The 23,595-nt window shown below is 41.1% G+C and overlaps 1 protein-coding gene across 3 annotated transcripts in view; it reads left to right on the top strand.

Annotated features, from left to right (window-relative positions):
• Window positions 1-23,595, top strand: part of NEK10 (NIMA related kinase 10) — a 179,817-nt gene that overhangs the window by 53,368 nt on the left and 102,854 nt on the right. For all 3 annotated transcript variants that reach the window (XM_047769255.1, XM_047769253.1, XM_047769248.1), the window contains exons 7-12: window positions 7,765-7,806; window positions 15,190-15,268; window positions 17,435-17,502; window positions 17,767-17,846; window positions 19,804-19,890; window positions 22,405-22,629. In XM_047769255.1, the coding sequence (XP_047625211.1) occupies window positions 7,765-7,806; window positions 15,190-15,268; window positions 17,435-17,502; window positions 17,767-17,846; window positions 19,804-19,890; window positions 22,405-22,629 (581 nt within the window). The remainder of the gene's footprint in view (window positions 1-7,764; window positions 7,807-15,189; window positions 15,269-17,434; window positions 17,503-17,766; window positions 17,847-19,803; window positions 19,891-22,404; window positions 22,630-23,595) is intronic.

The following is a 23,595-nucleotide window of genomic DNA, read 5'->3' as shown; positions in this document are numbered from 1 at the left end:
TTTGAGTCTTTCTATTAAGGGGATGCTTCCTGAGTCTCTCCTGCTGGCACTCTGTCCACAAAGAAGAGCAGTTGTTGAGTATCTGGGCTGCCAAGAATTTTTGGCCAGGGTCATGTAGCAAGCTGAGGCTTGCTATGACCGGTGCCAGTGGGTGTCAGCCACCCTCGCCTCAACCAGGCTGCCCTCCACTCTGGTCGAATCCTTCTATTGCAGGAGCCATGGCAGCTGTTCTAAACTATCTCTGCCTCTCCCCCCAAGACCCCTCCTAGCCCTGGCACTCTCATCAGATCACAGCCTCATCTGTTTTACAGGCAAAACTGAAGTCATCCCATAGGACCTCACTGATTTTCTTTGCTGCATGAAATATTCCAATTATTGGGCAGCTTTACTTTTTGTGTCCAAATAAATCCTTCTCCTTCTGGCTAAGGCTCAGTCTTCCATCTTTTCTCCTTGTTAATGGCATCAGTGACTCCCTTACTATTTTCTCTTACCATTAAATGCCCTTTTCTTGACCCAGCTGTAGCTTCAAGCCTTCATCTCACCTTCATTACTACTTCTATGGAAAAGTCAGGCTATATCTCTGGAACACCCCCTGCCCCCACCTTTTTTTTTTTTTTTTTTTAGAACTGATGTGTTGTATAACTTTTAACTGAATTCTATGTACAAGGTTTTCTCTGGAATTCACTTATATCAACTGTAGTGTGCTGAGTCGGCTGTCATTTCTTGACTGGTTGCAAGCTGGTGACTTGTAGATTGGATCCTGCCTGCCAGTGTACAGAAGCTCTGGTAGTGCTTCATGGGGGTTCCAGCAAGAAAAGAGTGGAAGGAATGAAAAAGAAGTCATTTTTTAAATTTAATTTTTATTTTTTATTGGGATATAGTTGACTTACAATGTTATGTTAGTTTCAGGTGTACAGCAAAGTGATTCAGTTATACATGCATATGTATCCTTTATTTTTCAGATTCTTTTACCCTATAGGTTATTACAGAGTATTGAATAGAGGTCCCTGTGCTATACAGCAGTTCCTAGTTTTTTATCTATTTTACATGCAGTAGTATGTATCTGTTAACCCCAAACTCCTAATTTATCCCTTTCCCCCACCTTTCCCCTTTAATAAGTTTGTTTCCTAAGCTTATGAATCTATTTCTGCTTTGTAAATATTAAGTTCATTTGTATCTTTTTTTTAGATTTCACATTTAAGTGATATCATATGATATTTGTTTTCTTTGTCTTACTTCACTTGGTATGATCATCTCTATGTACATCCATGTTGCTAAAAATGATATTATTTCATTCTTTTTTATGGTTTAGTAATATTCCATTGTATATATGTACCACATCTTCTTCATCCATTCCTCTGTCAATGGGCATCTTGGTTGCTTCCATGTCTTGGATATTGTAAATAGTGCTGCCATGAGCATTGGGGTGCATGGCATGCATTTTTTTTAATTAGAATTTTCTCTGGATATATGCCCAGGAGTGGGATTGTTGGCTCATATGGCAACTCTATTTTTAGTGTTTTAAGGAACTGCCATACTGTTTTCCTTTGTGGTTATACCAATTTACATTCTCACCAACAGTACAGGAGGCTTCCCTTTTCTATAAGTCATTTTTGAAGTTAAAGTTGCTTAGTTTTCCATAATTAAAGGAAGAGACATGTTTGGAGGTTTCAAGTGTAGTTGGAGCCTAAGCAGGATAAAGATAAAAGGCCACATGGACTCCTTACAGTGAACCCCTTATCCTTCATACTTGTCAAGGATAAAGAGAAAAATCTTAAAAGCCACTGAATTGTGTTTATGTTGAAGACAACAAGGAAAAGACAGCAGAGGTGAGTGGTGTTATCCCTCCCTCACACTGCCAGCCTCTTTAGCAGCCATACCCTTTACCACCTGCTCTTCCTCATCAGGTTTTGTTTTTCTGTATTATTTACTTGCTGCTTTTCTTAACCCTGCCTTCCTCAGTGTTAACCCCACCTGAAGTTCTTTTCTTTGTCATCTTCTTCCCCAAGCTCTTGGCTTCAACTCTCATGTTGCTGCTGTTGTTGTTTCTCACAAGCACATATCTCTAGCCTCAGACTTTCCCCTTTATTTAAGTCCCAGCTTTCCAGGTTGGGCATCCATCCTGATGACACAGTAGCATAATGGTTCATAAAGTGTGATCAGGCAACCATTGTGGGTCTCTGAAACCCTTCGAGGGGTTCCACAAGGTCGAAACCATCCTAAAAATAATGCTATGATGTTATTTGCCTTTTCACTCCCATTCTTTTAGGAGTGTGCAGTGGGGCTCTTCAGAGGCTTCAGGATATGTAGTGATGGCATCCTCGTGGCTGATGGGACAAATGCTTGTGTGCTCTAGTGTTTTAAAATGTTCTTACCTTTAATTTCTAATATGGTAAAAATAAAAAGATATAACCCACAGAAAAGGATTTCTTTGGGACTCTCAGTAATTTTTTCTTTTTGGCTGTGCCCTTGGCATGTGGAAGTTCCTGGGCCAGGGATCAAACCTGTGCCACAGCAGTGACCTGAGCTGCTGCAGTGACAATGCCAGATCCTTAACCTGCTGAACCACCGGGGAACTCCTCTCAGTAATTTTTAAGCGTTCCAAGTGTTTTGGTCTGAGCACAGGTTGGAAAAAGAATTTCCAGACTCATAGCAAGGTGCAGAGAAAAGAGTTTATTGAGATAAGAAATGCTGCTGGCACAGCGGCCAACTTCCTGGTGATCAGGGAGAGCCAGCCTCCAATGGAAGTTGACTGCTTCTTTTTATAGCCAGAGGGTAAGGGAAAGGGTGGTAGGGCTTTGTTGAGGGTCTGAAACTTTCCTCATCCCTGGTAAGAGCCTGCTTGGGTAAGCCATCTCTTTATTGAGAGAAAGAGAGCTTGCTGGGGCAGGCTTCTTCCTTATTGGAAGAGAGCCAGGCCTGTCGTAACCATCAGCTCCAGGTTTTGTTCATTGGCTTCAGGTTTTGTGTTTGAGCTGATATGCTGCGGCTTGAGTTCTACATAAAAGAGTGCAAAGGCCAAAGAGTTGGAGATCCTGCTGTGTACCTGATGCTCAGTAACTTCACAGGGGCCTCTTGGTCCTCCCTCCCCTCCCACCTGCAGAATCAGCTCCTGACGGCACCACCTCACCTCCAGACTCCAAGGCAGGAAGCTTTTCCTCAGCCCCTACAAACACTATATACTAAGAAGAGTAGTTACTGTCACACTTAGAAAGACAAGTAAAGGCCAGGGTGTGGGGGGCCTTCAAATGGAGATGGAACGATAAGCAATGTGGGACTGAGGATGAGCAGAAGAACGGGGAGGTCAGGGTGCAGTGCCCTGCTCTTCCCATTGTGCACATCCTAGGTGAGCATACCTATGGGCACGGAGGTTTTGTGCTGTGATGGAAACAGCACTATCCTCACAACACCCACGTTGGCCTTGCAGGGTGCTCCACTTTTTTATACATAGTTTTTATCAGTATTATATTATTGTATCTTTTTTTTTTTTTTTTTTTTAAGAGGGAGGCTCTGGGAATAGGCAGAGTAAGGATGTTTGTTCACATTTTGCTCATTGAACTGAAGTTCAGGTTGAGGGGGACTTTCTCTGGGTCATTAGGCTCTTAAGTGCAGAGCCCAGGACCATGACCCTCGGACCTCTGTAGGGGGAGAGACTGAGGTTAGGAAGGGGCTTGGGAGGCACTGCTGGAATCTGAGCACACTGGTCTGTTTGCAGTTCAGATCATCAGGAACCAGAACTTCCAAGTGTCTTCTGCCTCCACAGGGGCATTGGGGAAGATGTTTGTTTAATAAATGAAGGCTAAGTGCTTGAGTACATATAAACACCCTTTCCCTTCCCATACTTTATAATTTTGTAGCATTTTATTTAAATATAGTCGATGTACAATCTTGTGTTAGTTTCACATTTACAGCAAAGTGACTCCATTATACACTTACACACATCCATTCTTTTTCAGATTCTTTTCCTATATAGGTTATCACAGAGTATTGAGTAGCGTTCCCTGTGCTGTACAGCAGGGCCGCATGGACCATCCATTCCATATACAATAGTGAGCACAGGCCCCTTTCTATACTTTATAACAGCACTTTTCAAACTCTGGTCCCCAGGTGAGGTCAGTATCCTGTGAAAAGAAGGGCGCTGCAGTCAGTGACATTTAGGAAAGCTGCCCATTGGTTCTCCTGCTGGGGACCTAAGGGCATAGCAGTACATTAAAGCTCTGAGGAGTTTCAATCTATGATAAAATCATGTGTTACACTCAGTTTAACCTATCGTTTGATCCTGAAATTTTTTTTTTTTTGAAATAGAATGCCTAATACCACCCATTGCATGGAATAAAATGAATATTCCCAGGACATAGTTTGGGAAACAGGGACTTAGTTCCATATCATCCACATTGCTTATTGGATAGGTAATGTCAAGGGAAACATTAAAAATTGACTCTGACCAATCACTGACCCATTATTCTTTCTCTGGTGTCTTCACCCTTCCAAGCTTCAGATTTAAATCTCCTTCATGTCAGTGATGGCAGATTTCAGTTTTGTGCCCTTGTCTCATTCGTTACCTGGATTTGCCACCACCTGATGCCCTCTCTGTTCCCTTTCTCCCCATGGGTCTGCAGGGGTAGGTGCTCACACCACTTCTAAGACGGCCCGCTTCCCCACACCTCTTCCCGCCTGCCCCAAAACCAGCTTCCCACTCCAGGTCACCCCAAGACCAGAGGAAAGTCCTCACGGCTGATTCGGATCAGCCCTTGTTCACACGCTATCCTCAGGCTTGCCTGGCCAAGTTCAAAGTCAGGCTCATGTCCAAGTCCTCCCACAGTTGGCTCACACTCTGTTTTTCTAACATTACTCCAAACACTTCCCTTCATGGAGTTAGGGAAGTGCTTTTCACAGTTGTGGAACATCTTGATGTTCTTTTTACACAAGTTCTGTGTTCCTTTGAGCCTGCTGTTCTCTTTGCTTGGAATCCCCTTTGTTTCCCCCTCTTCCCCCGTGTTTTCTCAGCAGATCTATCCATCCTTCTGAGCCCGTTCAGAGGCTACCATCCTTAGGAAGTTTTCCTTAGCCCTCTCAGAAGATGATTGCATGTCTGTCCTCTTGGGTGTCATAGCACCTCATGTATAATTTTCTTATAATGCTGACCAAATTCTGCTTCTTTTTTTCTTTCTGGCTGCCTTGTGGCATATGGAGTTCCTGGGCCAGGGATCAGACTGAGCCACAGTTGCGACCTATGCCACAACTGCCACAATGCCAGATCCTTAACCCACTGTGCCAGGCTTTGGATCATACTTGCGTCATCCCAGCACTCCAGAGACGCTGTTGGGCTACAGCAGGAACTCCCTAAATTCCCTAAATTCTGTCTTCAATTCCAGTTATTTGTATGTCTACATATACTTGCTCATAGCTCAGTGAAGTCAACCTCTGACATATACGTATGTGTGTCCCCTTCAGAGCCTAACCCGGGGATTTTACTAAACAGGAATGGGGAAAAAAATTGTTGAAAAGATATAAGTGATTGTAAAATGTTGTTTTTATTTTTGTATGTATAAACTGTCCTGCTACAATTAGCATAATGTATACAGTATTCATAGGTTCTTTAATTAATAGTTCTTCTAAAGTGAAATAGCAATCATGGGAATTCAAATTAGTAGGTAGCCACAGAACTATTTTTAATTGTTATAAATGTACCTTCATTCTTAGTTTAAACAAGGGTATGTTGTTTCCAAATCCCCTTTGCACAGAATAAGGAGACTTTGACCCAGGAAGCCTTGAGCCTCCGACCGAGCCTCTCCCTAGCTGCCCCCTTGGCCTTAGGGGCTGCATCCTCACCCTCCTGCACGTCCCAGAATTGCAATGATGGCCAATGTCTGTACTTCCAATAACATTCTCGAGTGCCTGTCCAGTAAGGAGAAAGGTGTCAGTACAGCTTTAAACAGGTCAAGGCCACTTGAAACGTGTTTACCCTAAGATCAGGGTCAGTGTGAGTAACCTGAGAGTGTTTCCTGTATGTAGTAGAGTTCCAAACTAGCTCCTTCCACAACTCCACACTCCCAGCCCTCTCTCTTTTGTTAATTATTATTATTTATTTTTAAATCTTTGGCTGTGCCTGTGGCATGCAGAAATTCCCAGGCCAGGCACCAAACCTGTGCCACAGCAGTGGTCTGAGCTGCTGTAGTGACAATGCCAGATCCTTAACCCACTAGGCCACCAGGGAACTCCTTTCTTTCTTTTCTTTTTTCTTTTTTTTTTTTTTGATGTCTCTCTTTTTTTAAAAGTTTTATTGAAGTATAGTTGATTTACAAGGTTGCAACAATTTCGAACTCCTCTTTCTTAATTAGCACTTTGGGGCAGTTTCAGAAGTTTCATGCAATGCCTTCTTGTTGGGAATTGATTTTAAAGACCTATATCAGAGGACATTTTCGAGTGATTATCCTTACACTTGTTTAGGGTGTGGGTTTAATAAAGACCATTAGCCAAATCATTTCAAGGAGAAACCCTGTGGTCTAGTCTAGAGCAATGCTTCTAGAGTTTTATTGGGTGTGCAGATTACCTGGGGATCATGTTGAAATTCAGTGTGTCATTCAGCAGATCTGGGCAAGTTGGAGATTCTGTGTTTGTAATCATCTCAAGATGATGCTGTTGTTGCTGGTCCATGGCCCACAGTAAGCTGAGGCCTAGACTAAAATCCTGGGATTCAGTGATGCTGGATTCTAATAGGCTCTGTCCTTGGGGAAAAGTAGGTCTTGGTTTTCGGGTTCGGTAATATTAGGGGATTGAAGGGAGTGATACCTAACAGCTCATTTCAGCTCTAACTTTTTAAAAATAATTTTGCTGGAGTATAGTTGACTTAAAATATTGTGTTAGTTTCAGGTATACAGCAAAGTACATATACGTATATTCATTCTTTTTCGGATTCCTTTCCCATACAGGTTATTACAGAGTATTGAGTAGATTTCCTTGTGCTATACAGCAGGTCCTTGTTAGTTATCCATTTCTTCCATATGTAGTGGTGTGTATGTGTCAAAGCCTACCTCCCATTTTATCCCTCTACCCTGTGTTTCCCTTTTGGTAACCATAAGTTTGATTTTGAAATCTGTGTTCTGTTTCTGTTTTGTAAATTAGTTCTTTTGTATCATTTTTAGTTAGATTCCACATATAAGTAATCTCCTATGGTATTTGTCTTTCTCTGACTTACTTCACTTACTATGATAATCTCTAGGTCCAGTCATGTTGCTGCATTCTTTTTTATGGCTGAGTAGTATTCCATTGTATGTATATACCATATCCTCTTTATTCATTCCTCTGTTGGTGGACATTTAGGTTGCTTCCATGTCTTGGCTATTGTAAATAGTGCTGCAATGAACATTGAGGTGCATATATCTTTTTGAATTATGGTTGTCTCTGGATATACACCCAGGAGCAGGATTGCTGAATCATATGGAAACTCTATATTTAATTTTTGAGGAACCTCCACACTGTTCTCCATAGTGGCTGTCCCATAGCTCTAACATTTTATGATGATATGGTAGGAAGTAAAAAGAATGAGGCAGGCTGCAGTTGTCTTAATCTCAATCCAACTTTAATATTTATTAGTCTTTTATCTTAAATGTGGTATGAATGACCAATAGGGGAGTTTTCCTTATTCATATTAGAATGTAGCCCTTCAAAAAATAATTGTAAACTCATGACTTCATTAAAAAATTGCATATAAAACACATTCCTCCCCCTCATCTTTCACATATGTTCTGTTGTTTTTATTAGGAAATACTCCATAGCTTGGGTGGGATTGAAAACCTAGCTCAGGTAAGTGTTCTTTTGTGGTGATTGGTCTTGCCTTTCCATTTTGTGCTGGTCTTTTCCATGTGGGGCCATGCTTCTGGGCAGAGATTATACTGATGTGTGACAGTGGACAATTTTCTAACCTTAGCTGCCCTCCAAGGAGAGGAGTAGGTGGGATTGGTAAGAGAGTGTGAGGCAGGACACTCATAGGCCAGGGAGGGACTCCTGGCTAATTGGGTTCACTTTACTCAGACCATTGAAATGAGAAATTCTGTTGAACTCACCTGCCTTTAGTCAGTTAGGAAAGAAAAATGGGTGTTGCTGGCAGTCCCAAGGCTTCAGCATTGCATACACCAAGTGATTGTTATAAAGATGTTCACGACTTTTTCACACAAAAAAGAATTACTGTGTTCACTAAGATATTAAAAAATAAATGACAATGTGAGGCATGAACTTGACTGCATTTACTTTTCTCTTTTGGTAACTACTGAGGGAAGGTAATGAGATAAATATATATGCTCAGCTAGTCCAGTGCTTGGTTTTATTAGTATAATAAAACAAATTTTTCAGGCATGGCATTGAACCGAAACGGCCCATTCTCCTGAAATCTATACTATGTATGGAAATAATAATTTTATTTTATTTTCTTTTATTTTCTTTTTTTTCATTTTTTTATTACTCAAATGAATTTATCACATCTGTAGTTGTATGATGATCATAACAATCTGATTTCACAGGATTTCCATCCCACAGCCCAAGCCCATCCCCCCATCCCCCAAACTGTCTCCTCTGGAGACCATAAGTTTTTCAATGTCTGTGAGTCAGCATCTGTTCTGCAAAGAAGTTCCGTCTGTCCTTTTTTCAGATTCCACATGTCAGTGAAAGCATTTGATGTTGGTGTCTCATTGTATGGCTGACTTCACTTAGCATGATAGTTTCTAGGTCCATCCATGTTGCTAAAAATGCTGGTATTTTGTTCTTTTTGATGGCTGAGTAATATTCCATTGTGTATATGTACCACATCTTATCCACTCCTCTGTCGATGGACATTTAGGTTGTTTCCATGTCTTGGCTATTGTAAATAGTGCTGCAATGAACATTGGAGTACATGTGTCTTTGCGAGTCGTGGTTTTCTCTGGATAGGTGCCCAGGAGTGGGATTGCTGGATCAAATGGTAGTTCTATGTTTAGTTTTCTGAGGAATCTCCATACTGCTTTCCACAGTGGTTGCACCAATTGACAATCCCACCAACAGTGTACTAGGGTTCCTTTTTCTCCACACCCTCTCCAGCACTTATTGTTTGTAGACTTTTGGATGATGGCCATTCTGGCTGGTGTAAGGTGGTACCTCATCGTGGTTTTGATTTGCATTTCTCTAATAATGAGTGATGCTGAACATCTTTTCATGTGTTTCTCGGCTATCTGTATGTCTTCTTTGGAGAATTGTCTGTTTAGATCTTCTGCCCATTTTTGGATGGGGTTGTTTGTTTTTTTGGTATGGAGCTGCAGAAGTTGTTTATAAATTTTGGAGATTAATCCCTTATAAGTTGATTCATTTGCAAAGATTTTCTCCCATTCTGTGGGTTGTCTTTTTGTGTTGTTTAGGGTTTCCTTTGCTGTGCAGAAACTTTTAAGTTTTATTAGATCCCATTTGTTTATTTTTCTTTTTATTGTCAATACTCTGATAGGTGGATCTGAGAAGTTGTTGCTGTCGTTTATGTCAGAGAGTGTTTGGCCTATGTTTTCCTCTAGGAGTTTGATAGTGTCTGGTCTTATATCTAGGTCTTTAATCCATTTTGAGTTTATTTTTGTGTATGGTGTTAGGGAGTGTTCTATTTTCATTCTTTTCCATGTGGCTGTCCTGTTTTCCCAGCACCACTTATTGAACAAGCGGTCCTTTCTCCATTGTCCATTCTTGCCTCCTTTGTCATAAATTAGTTGGCTGTAGGTGCGTGGGTTTAATTGTGGGCTTTCTATCCTGTTCCACTGATCTATATGTCTGTCTTTGTGCCAGTACCACATGGTTTTGATGACTGTTGCTTTGTGATATAGCCTGAAGTCCGGGAGCCTGATTCCTCCAGCTCTGTTTTTCTTTCTCAGGATGTCTTTGGCTATTCTGGGTCTTTTGTACTTCCAAACAAACTTTAAAATATTTTGTTCAAGTTCTGTGAAAAATGTCCTTGGTAATTTGATAGGGATTGCAATGAATCTGTAGATTGCCTTGGGTAGTATAGTCATTTTGATAATATTAACTCTTCCAATCCACGAGCATGGTATATCTTTCCATCTATTGGTGTCGTCTTTGATTTCTTTCATCAGTGGCCTGTAGTTTTCAGAGTACAGGTCTTTTGTTTCTTTAGGTAGGTTTACTCCTAGGTATTTTATTCTTTTGGATGCAATGGTAAACGGGATTGCTTCCCTAATTTCCTTTTCTGCTTTTTCATTGTTAGTATATAGAAATGCTATCGATTTCTGTGTATTGATTTTGTATCCTGCAATTTTGCCAAATTTGTGGATAAGCTCTAACAGTTTTCTGGTAGAGTCTTTAGGATTCTCTAGGTATAGTATCATGTCATCTGAAAATAGCGATAGTCTTACTTCTTCCTTTCCAATTTGGATTCCTTTTATTTCTTTTACTTCTCTGATTGCTGTGGCTAGGACTTTCAGAACTACATTGAAGAGTAGTGGCGAGAGCAGACATCCTTGTGTTGTTCCTGATCTCAGTGGGAATTCTTTCAGCTTTTCACCATTGAGAATGATGTTCGCTGTGGGTTTGTCACATATGGCCTTTATCATTTTGAGGTAGGTTCCCGTTATGCCCACTTTCTGAAGGGTTTTTATCAGAAATTAGTGTTGGATTTTGTCAAAGGCTTTTTCCGCATCTATTGAGAGGATCATATGGTTTTTATTCTTCAGTTTGTGAATGTGGTGTATCACACTGATGGATTTGCGGATATTGAAGAACCCTTCCATCCCTGGGATAAATCCCACTTGATCATGATATACAATCCTTTTAATGTATTGTTGGATGTGGTTTGCTCGTACTTTGTTGAGGATTTTTGCATCTATGTTCATCAGTGAAATTGGCCTGTAGTTTTCTTTTTTTGTGGAATCTTTGTCTGGTTTTGGTACCAGGGTGATGGTGGCCTCATAGAATGAGTTTGAGAGTATCCCTTCTTCTGCAATTTTTTGAAATAGTTTCAGAAGGAGAGGTGTTAGCTCTTCTCTAAATGTTTGATAGGATTCACCTGTGAAGCCATCTGGTCCTGGACTTTTGTTTGTTGGAAGTTTTTTAATCACAGTTTCAATTTCAGTTCTTGTGAATGGTCCATTCATCTTTTCTATTTCATCTTGGTTTAGTCTAGGAAGATTGTACTTTTCTAAGAATTTGTCCATTTCTTCTAGGTTTTCCATTTTATTGGCATATAGTTGCATATAGTAGTCTCTTATGATCCTTTGTATTTCTGTGGTGTCCTTTGTTACTTCTCCTTTTTCATTTCTAATTTGATTGATTTGAGTCCTCTCTCTTTTTTGCTTGGGGTTTATCAATTTTGTTGATCTTTTCAAAGAACCAGCTTTTTGTTTCATTGATCTTTTCTTATGGTTTTCTTTGTTTCTATTTCATTGATTTCTGCTCTGATCTTTATGATTTCTTTCCTCCTACTAACTTTAGGTCTTGTCTGTTCTTCTCTCTCAAGCTGCTTTAGATGTAAAGTTAGCTTGTTTATTTGGGCTTTTTCTTGTTTCCTGAGGTGGGCTTGTATTGTTATAAACTTTTCTCTTAGAATGGCTTTTGCTGCATCCCATAGGTTTTGGAGTGTCATATCTTCGTTGTTATTTGCTGCTAAGTATTTTTTAATTTCCTCTTTGATTTCTTCAGTGATCCATTGGTTGTTTAGTAGCATGTTGTTGAGTCTCCACGTGTTTGTGTTTTTTGCAGTTTTTTTCTTGTTGTTGATTTCCAGTTGTATAACATTGTGGTCGGAAAAGATGCTTGATATGATTTCAATTTTCTTAAAGTTACTGAGGTTGGATTTATAGCCCAGGATATGGTCAATCTTAGAGAATGTTCCATGTGCACTTGAGAAGAATGTGTATTCTGTTGCTTTTGGATGAAATGTCCTATAAATATCTATTAAGTCCATCTGGTTTAATGCTTCATTCAGGGCCTGTGTTTCCTTCTTGATTTTCTGTCTGGTTGATCTGTCCATTGCTGTAAGTGGCGTGTTAAAGTCCCTCACTATGATTGTGTTATTGTCAATTTCTCCTTTTAAGGTTGTTAGCAGTTGCCTTATATATTGTGGTGAACCTGTGTTGGGCGTGTAGATATTTAAAATTGTTATAACATTTCTTGGATTGATTCTTTGATCATTATGTAATGTCCTTCTTTGTCCCTGAAAATATTCTTCATTTTAAAATCTATTTTGTCTGATATGAGTATTTCTACTCCAGCTTTCTTTTGATCCCCGTTTGCATGAAATATTTTCTTCCATCCTCTCACTTTCAATTTGTATGTGTCCCTAGAAGTGAAGTGGGTCCCTTGAAGACAGCATATATATGGGTCTTATTTTTGTATCCATTCAGCCAGTCTATGTCTTTGGTTGGGGTGTTTAGTCCATTCACATTTAAAGTAATTATTGATATGTATGCTCTTATTGCCATTTTATTAATTACTTTGGATTTGTTTTTGCTGCTCTTTTTTCTTTCCTTCTTCTCTTGTTCTTTTCCGCCTATAGAAGATCCTTTAATATTTGTTGTAAGGCTGCTTTAGGGTTGCTGAATTCTCTCAGCTTTTGCTTATGTGTGAAGGTTTTGCTTTCTCCTCCAAATCTGAATGAGAGCCTTGCTGGGTAGAGTAATCTTGGTTAGAGGTTTTTCCCTTTCATCACGTTGAGTATATCATGCCACTTCCTTCTGGCCTGCAGAGTTTCTGTTGAAAAATCTGCCGATAACCTTATCGGGGTTCCCTTGTATGTTACTTGGTTCTTTTCCCTACGTGCTTTCAAGATGTTCTCTTTGGCTTGAATTTTGGTCAGCTTGATTAATATGTGTCTCGGTGTATTCCTCCTTGGGTTTATTTTGTATGGTACTCATTGTGCTTCCTGGATTTGAGTGAGTGGTTCCTTTCCCATGTGAGGGAAGCTTTGGCTATTATCTCTTGGAATATTTTTTCTGTCCCCTTCTCTCTCTCTTCTCCTTCTGGCACCCCTATAATACGGATGTTGGTGCGTTTCACGTTGTCCCAGAGTTCCCTGAGACTCTCTTCATTTGTTTTCAATCTTTTTTCTCTTTTCTGTTCTGCATCCGTCATTTCCACTAGTCTGTCCTCCAGCTCGCTTATTTGTTCCTCTGCCTCCTGTATTCTGCTGTTTGCTGCTTCTAGCGAATTTTGTATTTCAGTTATTGTAGTTTGCATCTCTTCTTGTTTAAGTTTTGTATCTTGTATCTCTTTGGTCATTGTTTCCTGTAAGTTATCCATCTTTGCCTCCAGTTTATTTCCAATGTCTTGCATCATCTTCAGCATCAACAGTGTGAAGTCTTTTTCCTGGAGGCTGCGAATCTCCTCATGGCTTAGCTGTTTTTCTGGGGTTTTCCCTTTCCCCCTCATCTGAGTTAGAGTTCCCTGTCTTTTCATTTGTACAGGTTTTTGGTGTGGTGACCTTTTTACAGATAAAAGGGTTGTAGCCTCTCTTACTTCTGCCCCCCTTGTGGCTGAGGTCAGTATGGGGGCTTGCTGAAGGCTTCCTGATGGGAGGGGCTGATGCCTGCCCCCTGGTGGGAGGAGCCGATTCTAATCCCTCTGTTGGGTGGGGCTTAGTCTCTGGATGGGATTAGAGGCAGCTGTGTGCCTGAGGGGTCTTTAGGTAGCCTGTTTACAGATGTTTACAGAGGGGCAGCAGGGCTGTTGTCCCACCTGGGTTGTTGTTTGCCCTGGGGCTTCTTAGGCTGGCTGAAGGGTGGGGCCAGATTTTCCCCAAATGGCCACCTCCAGAGAAAGGCAGCTGCTGAATATTCCCAAGAGCTTTGCCTTCAATGTCCCTCCCTCACAACAAGCCACATTCACCCCTGTTTTCCCAGGATGTCCTCCAAGCACTGCAGTCAGGTTTGACCTAGGTTCCTGTGGAGACCTCACTCTGCCCTGGGACCCAGTGCACGTGAAAGTCCATGTGCGCCTTTTAAGAATGAGGTCTCTGTTTTCCCCAGTCCCGTGGAGCTCCTGTGCACAAGCCCCACTGGCCTTCAATGCCAGATGCTCCAGGGGCTCTTTCTCCTGGTGCCAGATCCCCACAGGTGAGGGTTTGATGTGGGGCTCAGAACTCTCACTCCTGTAGGTGAGTCTCTCTCTGTGAACCAGTTAGTTTTCAGTCTGTGGAGCTTCCCACCTGGGAGGTATGGGGTTGTTTATATCATGAAATCGCCCCTCCTCCCTCTTGATGTGGCCTCCTCTTTTTCTTCTGGAGTAGGATGTCTTTTTTAAGGTTTCTGGTCCATTTGGGTGGAGATTGCTCAGCTTTCAGTTGTGAATTTTGTTGTTTTTAGGAGAGAAGTTGAGCTCCAGTCCTTCTATTCCACCATCTTAATCCCGTCTCCCCCTCAAATAATCTGGAAAAAATTTTAATAATCAACTCATGCCCCTTCAAACTCATTCTGAATGATTAATGGAAGATTAATGATGATTTAATGTGAAATCAATTGTATTATTTTTTATTTTTGGGAAACTGATAAAACCTATCCAGTTTTTTTTTTTTCTGAGAAGATTTTTAATTGGCTAAAGCCTAGCTCATTTAATGAAATAGTCTTTTATAAAAATTAAATTGTAAAGGATCTTTTCATCCATTTTACTTCCACTAAAACATCAGAAATACATGTGTGTTTGAGCCTACTTCTTACTATAATCAGTTATACACAGTGAGGGATTGTCAGAGTAACCCCACATTTTATCCTGGTTATTATTAGCTGCCTGTATGCTAGTTAGATATACTTTAGGATATTAGAAAACATAAGGTCAATAAAATATATGCAGTGTATTATAAACATTCTACTCAAAAGTTGCATTAAAGAATAAAAATTCTTTGTGTTATTTATATATATGCATCTTATTTGCATCTTATATTTGGGGGCTAAATTGCGACACAAATTTATTCAGTAAATGACTCTTGGGACTTTTGAGAGTTTAAACAATCTTTCCTTGTCCTTCCCTCCACTTTGGGGCAAGCAAGAGAAAGCAAAGAACCCAGAAACCCTTCTGCCCTTGTGCGAAGCTGACCCAAGGGCACTGTGTGTTGTTTGGTGTACCCTTGGCGCCACCTGCAGCTCATTTTCAGAAGTACATGACCTTGTCCTCCACCTGCTTTGCGCTTGGGGTGTCCTCCCCTCTGACTCCCTGTTGTCTGGTCTACCCCTGCAGTACATGGAGATCGTGGCCCATGGGTACCTTGGCTACGGGGAGGCCCAGCACAGCGTGGACAAGCTGGTCAACATGACATGTAAGAGCCCCCGGCAGGGTGTTTGCAGCAGGGAGGGTGGTAAGCTTACCGGCAGCCATGGGACTGAGAGGCCACACCAGATGTTATACTCAGTGACAAAATGGATTCAGTGAGGATATTTACTTATTTTTATTATTTAAAATTTTGTTGGAGTATAGTTGACTTAAAATGTGTTAGTTTCAGGTGTACACCAAGTGAATCAATTGTATATACACACATATCCATTTTTTTCAGATTCTTTTTCCATTTAGGTTATCATAGAATATTGAGTGATGGGAGTTCCTGTTGTGGCTCAGTGATTAATGAATCCGACTAGGAACCATGAGGTTGTGGGTTCAATCCCTGGCCTCACTCAGTGGGTTAAGGATCCGGCCTTGCCATAAGTTGTGGTGTAGGTCAAAGACATGGCTTGGATCCCGAGTTGCTGTGGCTCTGGCATAGGCCGAGGCTATAGCTCCGATTAGACCTGGGAACCTCCATATGCCACAGGTGCAGGCCTAAAAGACAAAAAAAAAAAAAAAAAAAAGATTATTGAATGGAGTTCCCCGTGTTATACAGCAGGGTGGGGAGACTTTTAAATCATAGCTCTTATCTTAAAAAGCTGTTTCATGTTTCAAAAGATTTTCATTGAGCACAAACTTATTTTTATTTATTTATTTATTATTTTTTTTGTCTTTTGTCTTTTTGTTGTTGTTGTTGTTGCTATTTCTTGGGCCGCTCCCTCGGCATATGGAGGTTCCCAGGCTAGGGGTTGAATCGGAGCTGTAGCCACCGGCCTACGCCAGAGCCACAGCAACACGGGATCCGAGCCGCGTCTGCAACCTACACCACAGCTCACGGCAACGCCGGATCGTTAACCCATTGAGCAAGGGCAGGGACCGAACCCGCAACCTCATGGTTCTTAGTCGGATTCGTTAACCATTGTGCCACGACGGGAACTCCCACAAGCTTATTTTTAGTGCAAGAGATACTTCCTTCACAAAAGCAAATTTTGGTAGAAAATTTTTTTTTTCGTCTCTTGATTTCTATTAAAATGTTGGAGATGAGTCAGTATCAAGTATATCGGAGGTATTCGGTTGAGCTAATACCTACTTCAAAAAATCTGGAACATTCAGAACATAAAAAAGAAGCCAAGGAATTTCCTGGTGGCTCGACTGGTTAACAGGTTAAGGACACTGATGTTGTTACTGCAGTGGCGCAGGTCACTGCTGTGGTGCAGGTTCAACCCCTGGCCGGGGAACTTCCACGTGCCATGGGCATGGCCAAAAAGAAACAAACAAACAAAAAAACCAAAAGCAAACAAAAGCCAACAAACAAAAGAAACCAAAACCCTAAATATGATGATAATGAGAAGCACTGGTCTGTGTGAGTAGGAGCTGCTCCCTCAACACCCAGTCTTCTCTTTTTGAAAGTTCCTCCCAGCACACCTTCCAGGATTCATTATCCATCCACATTTGATGAGTGTGGACTCCTGTTCTTGGCGGGGGCAGCCCACTTTCTTTATGTGCACAGGCTGGTTTCCCATATTTGTTTGCATGATAGGCCCTTGAATCTTGGTTACAGGGAGGAGTCTGTGGTAAGGCCTTGGCACTGGGAAGGTTATTTGAGGCCAACCATCCCCCTCAGCTGAGGAACCTTGCTAAGTCCATGCCATGAAATTTTTATGGGGAGGATCTCTGAAGAATAGGTTTCATTTTGAACTCATTTCAATTTTTTTTTTTTTTTTTGGGCCATGCCCATGGCATGCTAAAGTTCCTGGGCCAGAGACTGAACCTGTGCCACAGCAGTAACCCAACCCACAGCAGTGACAACACTGCATCCTTAACCTGCTGAGCCATGAGGGAACTCTGGGAACTCATTCAACTTTAAGTAGAAGGAAACATTTGATTTTTTTGCTCTCTGTAGTTCATTATTATGAATGTATAAGTAGTGTATATAACAGTATATATGCACTACTTATTATATGTAAAAAATGCTAGTTGAACTTGAAAGGTGATTCCAGGAGTGAAAAAACAACCCTGCCCCACCCCCTCCACTGTCCCTTTGTGGTGCCTGTGTTTCCACTTGTCCTTCTCCTGCCCACCAATACTTGAGACCCAAGGTTCTAGGGGCACTGCCCCCCATTAAGCTTAAAATCCCTCATTGAGACATTTCCTTCCTTTATAGATATTTTTCAAAAACTTGCTGCTGTGAAAGACCAAAGAGAATGGGTCACCACAAGCGGAGCCCACAAGGTGAGTGGTCCCAGGAGTCAACACCAAGTCTTCCCAGGGCGATAGTTCATGTGCCTGGGTTCTTAGCCCTTGCGATCATTGTAATTCACACACCTGCCACCCTAGCCCCAAATTGTCAATCTCTGCCAACCCCGGTGAGAACTGGGAGTCGTGCCTGTTTAAGTCTTTGGAGGGTCAGCCTCCGTGATCTTGAGAAAGAGACTGTACTGTTCAAGTGGCTTGTCGTACTTACACAATTAAACCTCACTTTCCTTCATTTTTCAGACATTAGTAAATCTGCTCAGTGCCCGAGATACTAATGTTCTGTTGGGTGCCCTTCTGGCTCTGGCTAGTTTAGCTGAAAGGTAAGTGTGTTTAAATAACTTCTGCTGCTGCCTCGTTTTAGGTGGCAGAGATGCGAAATAGATCAGTTTCTCTAGTTATTTCGTCACATATTATTTAAAATTTGTGAGAAATAATCATGAAGTAGCATTCATATATTGAAGAAGACCCTGAATAGAATTAGAAAAGCAGCATTGGAGAATTTAAGTTGGAATGGCAAAGCAATTTAAATTTTCTTTTTTTGGAGTTTCCATTGTGGCTCAGCAGTAACTAACGGGACTAGATCCATGATGACACGTGTTTGACCCCTGGTATCTCTCAGTGGGTTAAGAATCCAGTGTTGCCCTGAGCTGTGGTGAAGGTTGAAGATGCGGTTCTGATCTGGAGTTGCTGTGGCTGTGGTGTAGGCTGGAAGCTGCACCTCTGATTTGACCCCTAGCCTGGAAACTTTGTGGAATGATTGCCAAGATCAAAATAATTTTAATAAATTTGTGTTATTGTATTTTGTAATTGTAGTTAATTTACAATATTACATTTGTCTCAGATATACAACATCGTGATTCAATATTTTCATACCCAATTTAAAGTTATTATAAAACAATTGTTATATTTCCCTGTTCTATGCACTATATCCTTGTAGCTTATCTATTTTATGTGTAGTACTTTGTATCTCAATCCTATTTGCCTATTTTGCCCTTCTTTTCTTCCTTCTCCCCATTGATGATCACCACTTTGTTCTTTCTACCTGTGAGTCTGTTTCTGTTTTGTTATATATATTCTATTATTTTTTCGTTTCCACGTATAAGTGATAACATAGAGGATTTGTCTTTCTCTGACTAATTCACTAAACATAATATTCTCTAGTCCTTCTTCGCTGTTGCACATGGCAAAACTTCATTTTTTATGTCTGGGTAATATTCCATTATATATTGATACATCCATCACCTGTCAGTCCACTTTTTTGTGTGTGGTGAGAATATGTAAGATCTCCCAGCAGCTTTCAAGGGCACAACACCATATTGTTAACTGCAGCGACCATGCTGAACATCTGGTCCTTAGCAATTCTTTTTATAATTGAACATTTGTACCTTCTTCTCTTTTGTTTTTTGTTTTTTTGTGTTTTTTTTGGTTTTTTGTCTTTTGTCTTTTTAAGGCCACACCTGTGGGATATGGAGGTTCCCAGGCTAGGGGTTAAATCGGAGCTGTAGCTGCCGGCCTACAGCACAGCTATAGCAATGTGAGATCCAAGCCATGTCTTTGACCTACACCATAGCTCACGGCAACACTAGATCCATAACCCACTGAGTGGGGCCGGAGATTGAACCTGAGTCCTCATAGATAGTAGTTGGGGTTCATTAACCACTGAGCCACGACAGGAACTCCAACATTTGTACCTTTAACCTACATCTCCCTGCTTCCCCCACTAAACACCCACTGTTCTCTTCTCAGCTTCTATGTACTCAGTTGTGTTTGTTTTAGATTCTACATGTAAGGGATACCATACTCTTCTCTGTCTAGCTTATTTCATTTAACATAATGTCCTCTAGGTTCATCCATGTTGTCGTAATTGACAGGATTTCCTTCTTTTTTATGGCTGAATAATATTCATATATCACTATATATATCATTTATGTGATCTATATATATATCGTTTTCTTTATCCATTTTGTCTATCAAAAGACATATAAGTCATTTCTGTGTCTTGGCTGTTGTGAATAATGCTAATCAATGCTTTTTTGTAAATAGTATGTGCTTCCTTTTCTCCAAAGGGAATCAGGTTATCTTCATATACTATTATTAAAGAAATTTAAATTTATGATATACAGTCCTGATTGAATGTTGGAATTTGATAGAGCCCTGCCCCATAGAGCTGGATTGCATTTTGTTAGTCCTCTTGGGATAATATGAAGTCTAGGATATTAAATAGGTGACTATGGTAAAAGACATTTTTCAATGTTACTAATAGTTATCACTTTGTAGTCCAGAATGTAGGGAGAAGATAAGTGAACTCAACATTGTAGAAAATCTGCTGATGATTTTACATGAATATGACTTGCTTTCCAAAAGGTAGGTTTGCTCACGGGGGGAAAACACAGTGTCTTCTATTTGATGAAAATGATGATGATGGTTTTTATTATGTCATGTTGTTTACATTGTTAACTGAGTATCATGAGTGAGCTTGGCATTTATTTCCTTTTTAAGTTATGTAAAGAAGCCAATAGCAAAGAGGTGTATAAATTTATCTTTGGTCCTGCTTTACTTCTAGAACTGGTCATAGATGCAAAATATTTAAATCTTATGATCACATCTTTAATATTTTTGTTTATTGAATTTTTTTTTTATATCCGGCCTCCTTAAGAAAGAAACTCTGAGGTGGCTCCACTTTTAGTAATTTCAGATTGTGGGTTGAATAAATGATTAGATTGCTAAAACCAATATGTCTTAAGGAAAGGAAAATATGTTAAGCTAGCTACTGATTTATTTCATAATCACTTGTTATTATAACTCAAGAGAATCTATTCACTTGAACATCTTGCCCTAAAAACTTACTATATTCAAATATTCATTAGGTTATAGAGTTGCAACTGACATCATTTGATATGTCGCCGAGTAAGTCACAATCTTCTAAAGAGGCAAATAGAGCAGAAATCCCAAGTAATGAAACACTGATGTAACTCATAGTAAATTCCTTGGATTCCTCTTCTAAAACAATTTAACGCTCTTTAACAAACTTATAGTATGCTTGCTTATCTGAATTCATTCACTGCCCGTAGCCTCTGCACAGGTGTTGGAAAACCAAAGATGAACAAGATATGATTGCCTGGTGTAGGAGATGAGTCCGACACACAGATCACCAGTTTGATCACAACCCTGTGGGTGCTGTGGTCAGTGGATGCATAGGATGGACACTCTGGGGGCACAGAGCAACCCTCCAACCAGAGCGAGGGGTCATGCTGAGTTTCCTAGAAGAAGGAGGAACTGTCCAGGCAGATTTTGTTGCTGCCACATGGAGGCATGAAATGGTGTGAGGGAGGAACGTGCATGGGCGGGCACCTGCAGGCACCAGGAACCTAGTTAGACAGTGGCCGATAAGTTAGAATAGAGCTCACTCCGGTCAGGCCTTCTACACATGAGGCTCTGCTCTAGGCACTTTTGTGAGTTAACTCATTTGATCTGCACTGTCAGCCTCTTATTTTATAAATGAGACACCTTTAGCCAGGTCACAAAGAGTATGGGTTTTATCAGGAACATTATGGGGATTCTCAGAAAGACTGGGGAATCAGAGTTATCAGAGTTATTTTGGGGAACAGTTATTCTGATAGCAGTGTTATAGGGGGTGTGGAATATAACCACAGAATGAGATCCACTTAGAACAAAGAGGGACAGTTTGGTGAAGGTGAAGAATACCATCTATCAAAGAATATAGGTTCTGAGTATCAGAGCATGAAAGTCTGGGAGGGGGAGGAGCCATGGAAAATTACCTCTGGAAAGGACTTGTGGAGCAGGTTAAGAATGAGAATGCTGGAGAGGTGGGTGATAAGAGGGTCTTATATCTTGAGTATAACTGATTATCACATGGTGGAGGGCAGTGGGGCCAGCTAGCAGCAGGACTTATAAGAGAATTAATCCCAGTGGTTGACCAGGAAATAGGGGAACTGAAAGCTCTCGATTGGCAGTGGCAAGTTGGAAAAGGAGAGGGAAGTGTCTTGGATGTTTCCCAGTCTTCAGCTTGGAAAATTGAAGACTGTGGTGTCCTGGGGCTACACTGGGAATATAAAAGGAAGGGCTGATTTGGGGAGGAGGATAATGATGAGTTTAGAGACAGTGGGGTAAGTACCTGTGGAACAGGTATATGGACAGAACTTCTAGAGTTAAGGGTGATGCTGTCTCTAAGGTCACAAGACCAGGTTAGGAGGAGTATTTGAGGCCATGGGAATAAATGACATTGTCCATGGAGAGGAGAGAGAGAGACTGGAGGATTAAGGATGATTCTATGCACTGTCTACCATCATAATATTTCACAGCTCAGCTGAACCTTGTCTCAGCCATCATTATTTTTATTTTACTCTGCAGATATTCACTGAGCACTTTGCATTTAATTTCCCTGCATCGTAGTGGTTTTATTATCATGTATTGATGTCTGACTTTTGCAGTCATACAGGAAGTTTCTGAATACTAGGAGTAAGCTTTTCTATTTCTTTTGTCTTGTGCAAAATGCAGGTCCCCTTGTATGTACTTGGTGCAACTTGCTGATTAATAGGTATTTAGCCAGACCAGGCAGATATGACTTAGAAAATGGTGGGGAAAGCTAGGACCCACAGGCTGTATTTAGCCTCCTGCCTGTTTTTGTGAATAAAGATTTATTTGAGCACAGCTGAGCCCCCAATGTCTGTGTGTTGTCTGTGGCTGCTTTTGCACCTATTGGTGTGGCTGGTGGTCGTGTGGCCCCCAATGCTGAAAACATCTGGCTGTGGTCCAGCCCTTTACAGAAAACGGCCCGGGGAATGAAACCTGAATGTGATATGTTTGCGTGACAGTCTGGTGAGTGCTGCCTCTCAGCTTGAATGTCGCCCCCTGCAGGCTGACGGCAGAGCTGCTGCGCTTGTTGTGTGCCGAGCGCCAGGTGAAGGAGCAGGTGAAGCTGTACGAGGGGGTGCCCGTTCTCCTCAGCCTGCTCCACTCGGACCACCTGAAGCTGCTCTGGAGTGTTGTCTGGATTCTGGTACAGGTTTGTGAGGACCCCGAGACCAGTGTGGAAATTCGCATCTGGGGAGGCATCAAGCAGCTTCTTCATATTTTGCGAGGGTGAGTCAGGGTGGGGGTTTGGCTGACGTATCCCTGGTTGAGGAAGGCTGGGGTCCTGGCAGGGGAAGGTGGAGTGGTCACTCGCTCAGCTGGCTCTTTCTGCTCTTTGGCCATTCATGTTCTGCAGTCTTTTTTAGAAAAAAAAAGTTATTTTTATTTATTTTGTTTTTTGGCTATGACACACAGCATATTTAGTGTGGGAGTCTCAGTTTCAAGGCCAGGGCTTGCACCCAGGCCACAGCAGTGAAAGTACAGAATCTTAACCACTAGACCACCATGTAACACCCCAAGTCATTTTTAATTGTTGTCAACAGGCTCTAAAGCACTGTTGATAGCATTCAACCTTTAAGTTCCTTGACGTATTTATCAGGAAGCCTTGACATATTCATCTTTGCATCCTCAGCCTCCAGGACAGTGCCAGGAGGTAGAAGGCCATCAGTCTGAAAATGTGGGTTGAATGGAAACCCAGTAACCCAAAGAAAACATTAGTCTTGACATGTTTTTCTTTTTTCTTTCTTTCTTTCTTTTTTTTTTTTTTTTCAGCTTTTTAGGGCTGAACCTGCAGCATATGGAAGTTCCCAAGCTAGGGGTTGAATCAGAGCTACTGCTGCTGGCCTACACCACAACCACAGCAACGCGGGATCTGAGCTGCATCTGTGACCTACACCACAACTCATGGCAACACCGGATCCTTAACCCACTGAATGAGGCCAGGGATTGAACCTGCATCCTCATGGATACTAGCTGGGCTCGTTACTGCTGAGCCACAATGGGAACTTCTTTGCCACATTTTTCTTGAGTCAGTATAATCATATTGTAATCCCAATAATTACAGTAATTACTACTATTTTACTAAAATGTTTCTGTGTTTATATGTCGTTCATCTATAAAGAGAAGACAAAGAAACAGGTGTATAATCCTTGTGATAATATGGTTAATCAAATGATTGCCATGTTACACATCTCC

This window comes from Phacochoerus africanus, chromosome 1 (genome assembly GCF_016906955.1).
Source record: "Phacochoerus africanus isolate WHEZ1 chromosome 1, ROS_Pafr_v1, whole genome shotgun sequence".
In the NCBI taxonomy this organism is placed as follows: domain Eukaryota; kingdom Metazoa; phylum Chordata; class Mammalia; order Artiodactyla; family Suidae; genus Phacochoerus; species Phacochoerus africanus.
Note: the sequence above shows the minus strand (reverse complement) of the source record. Positions and strands in the feature narration are given on the sequence as shown.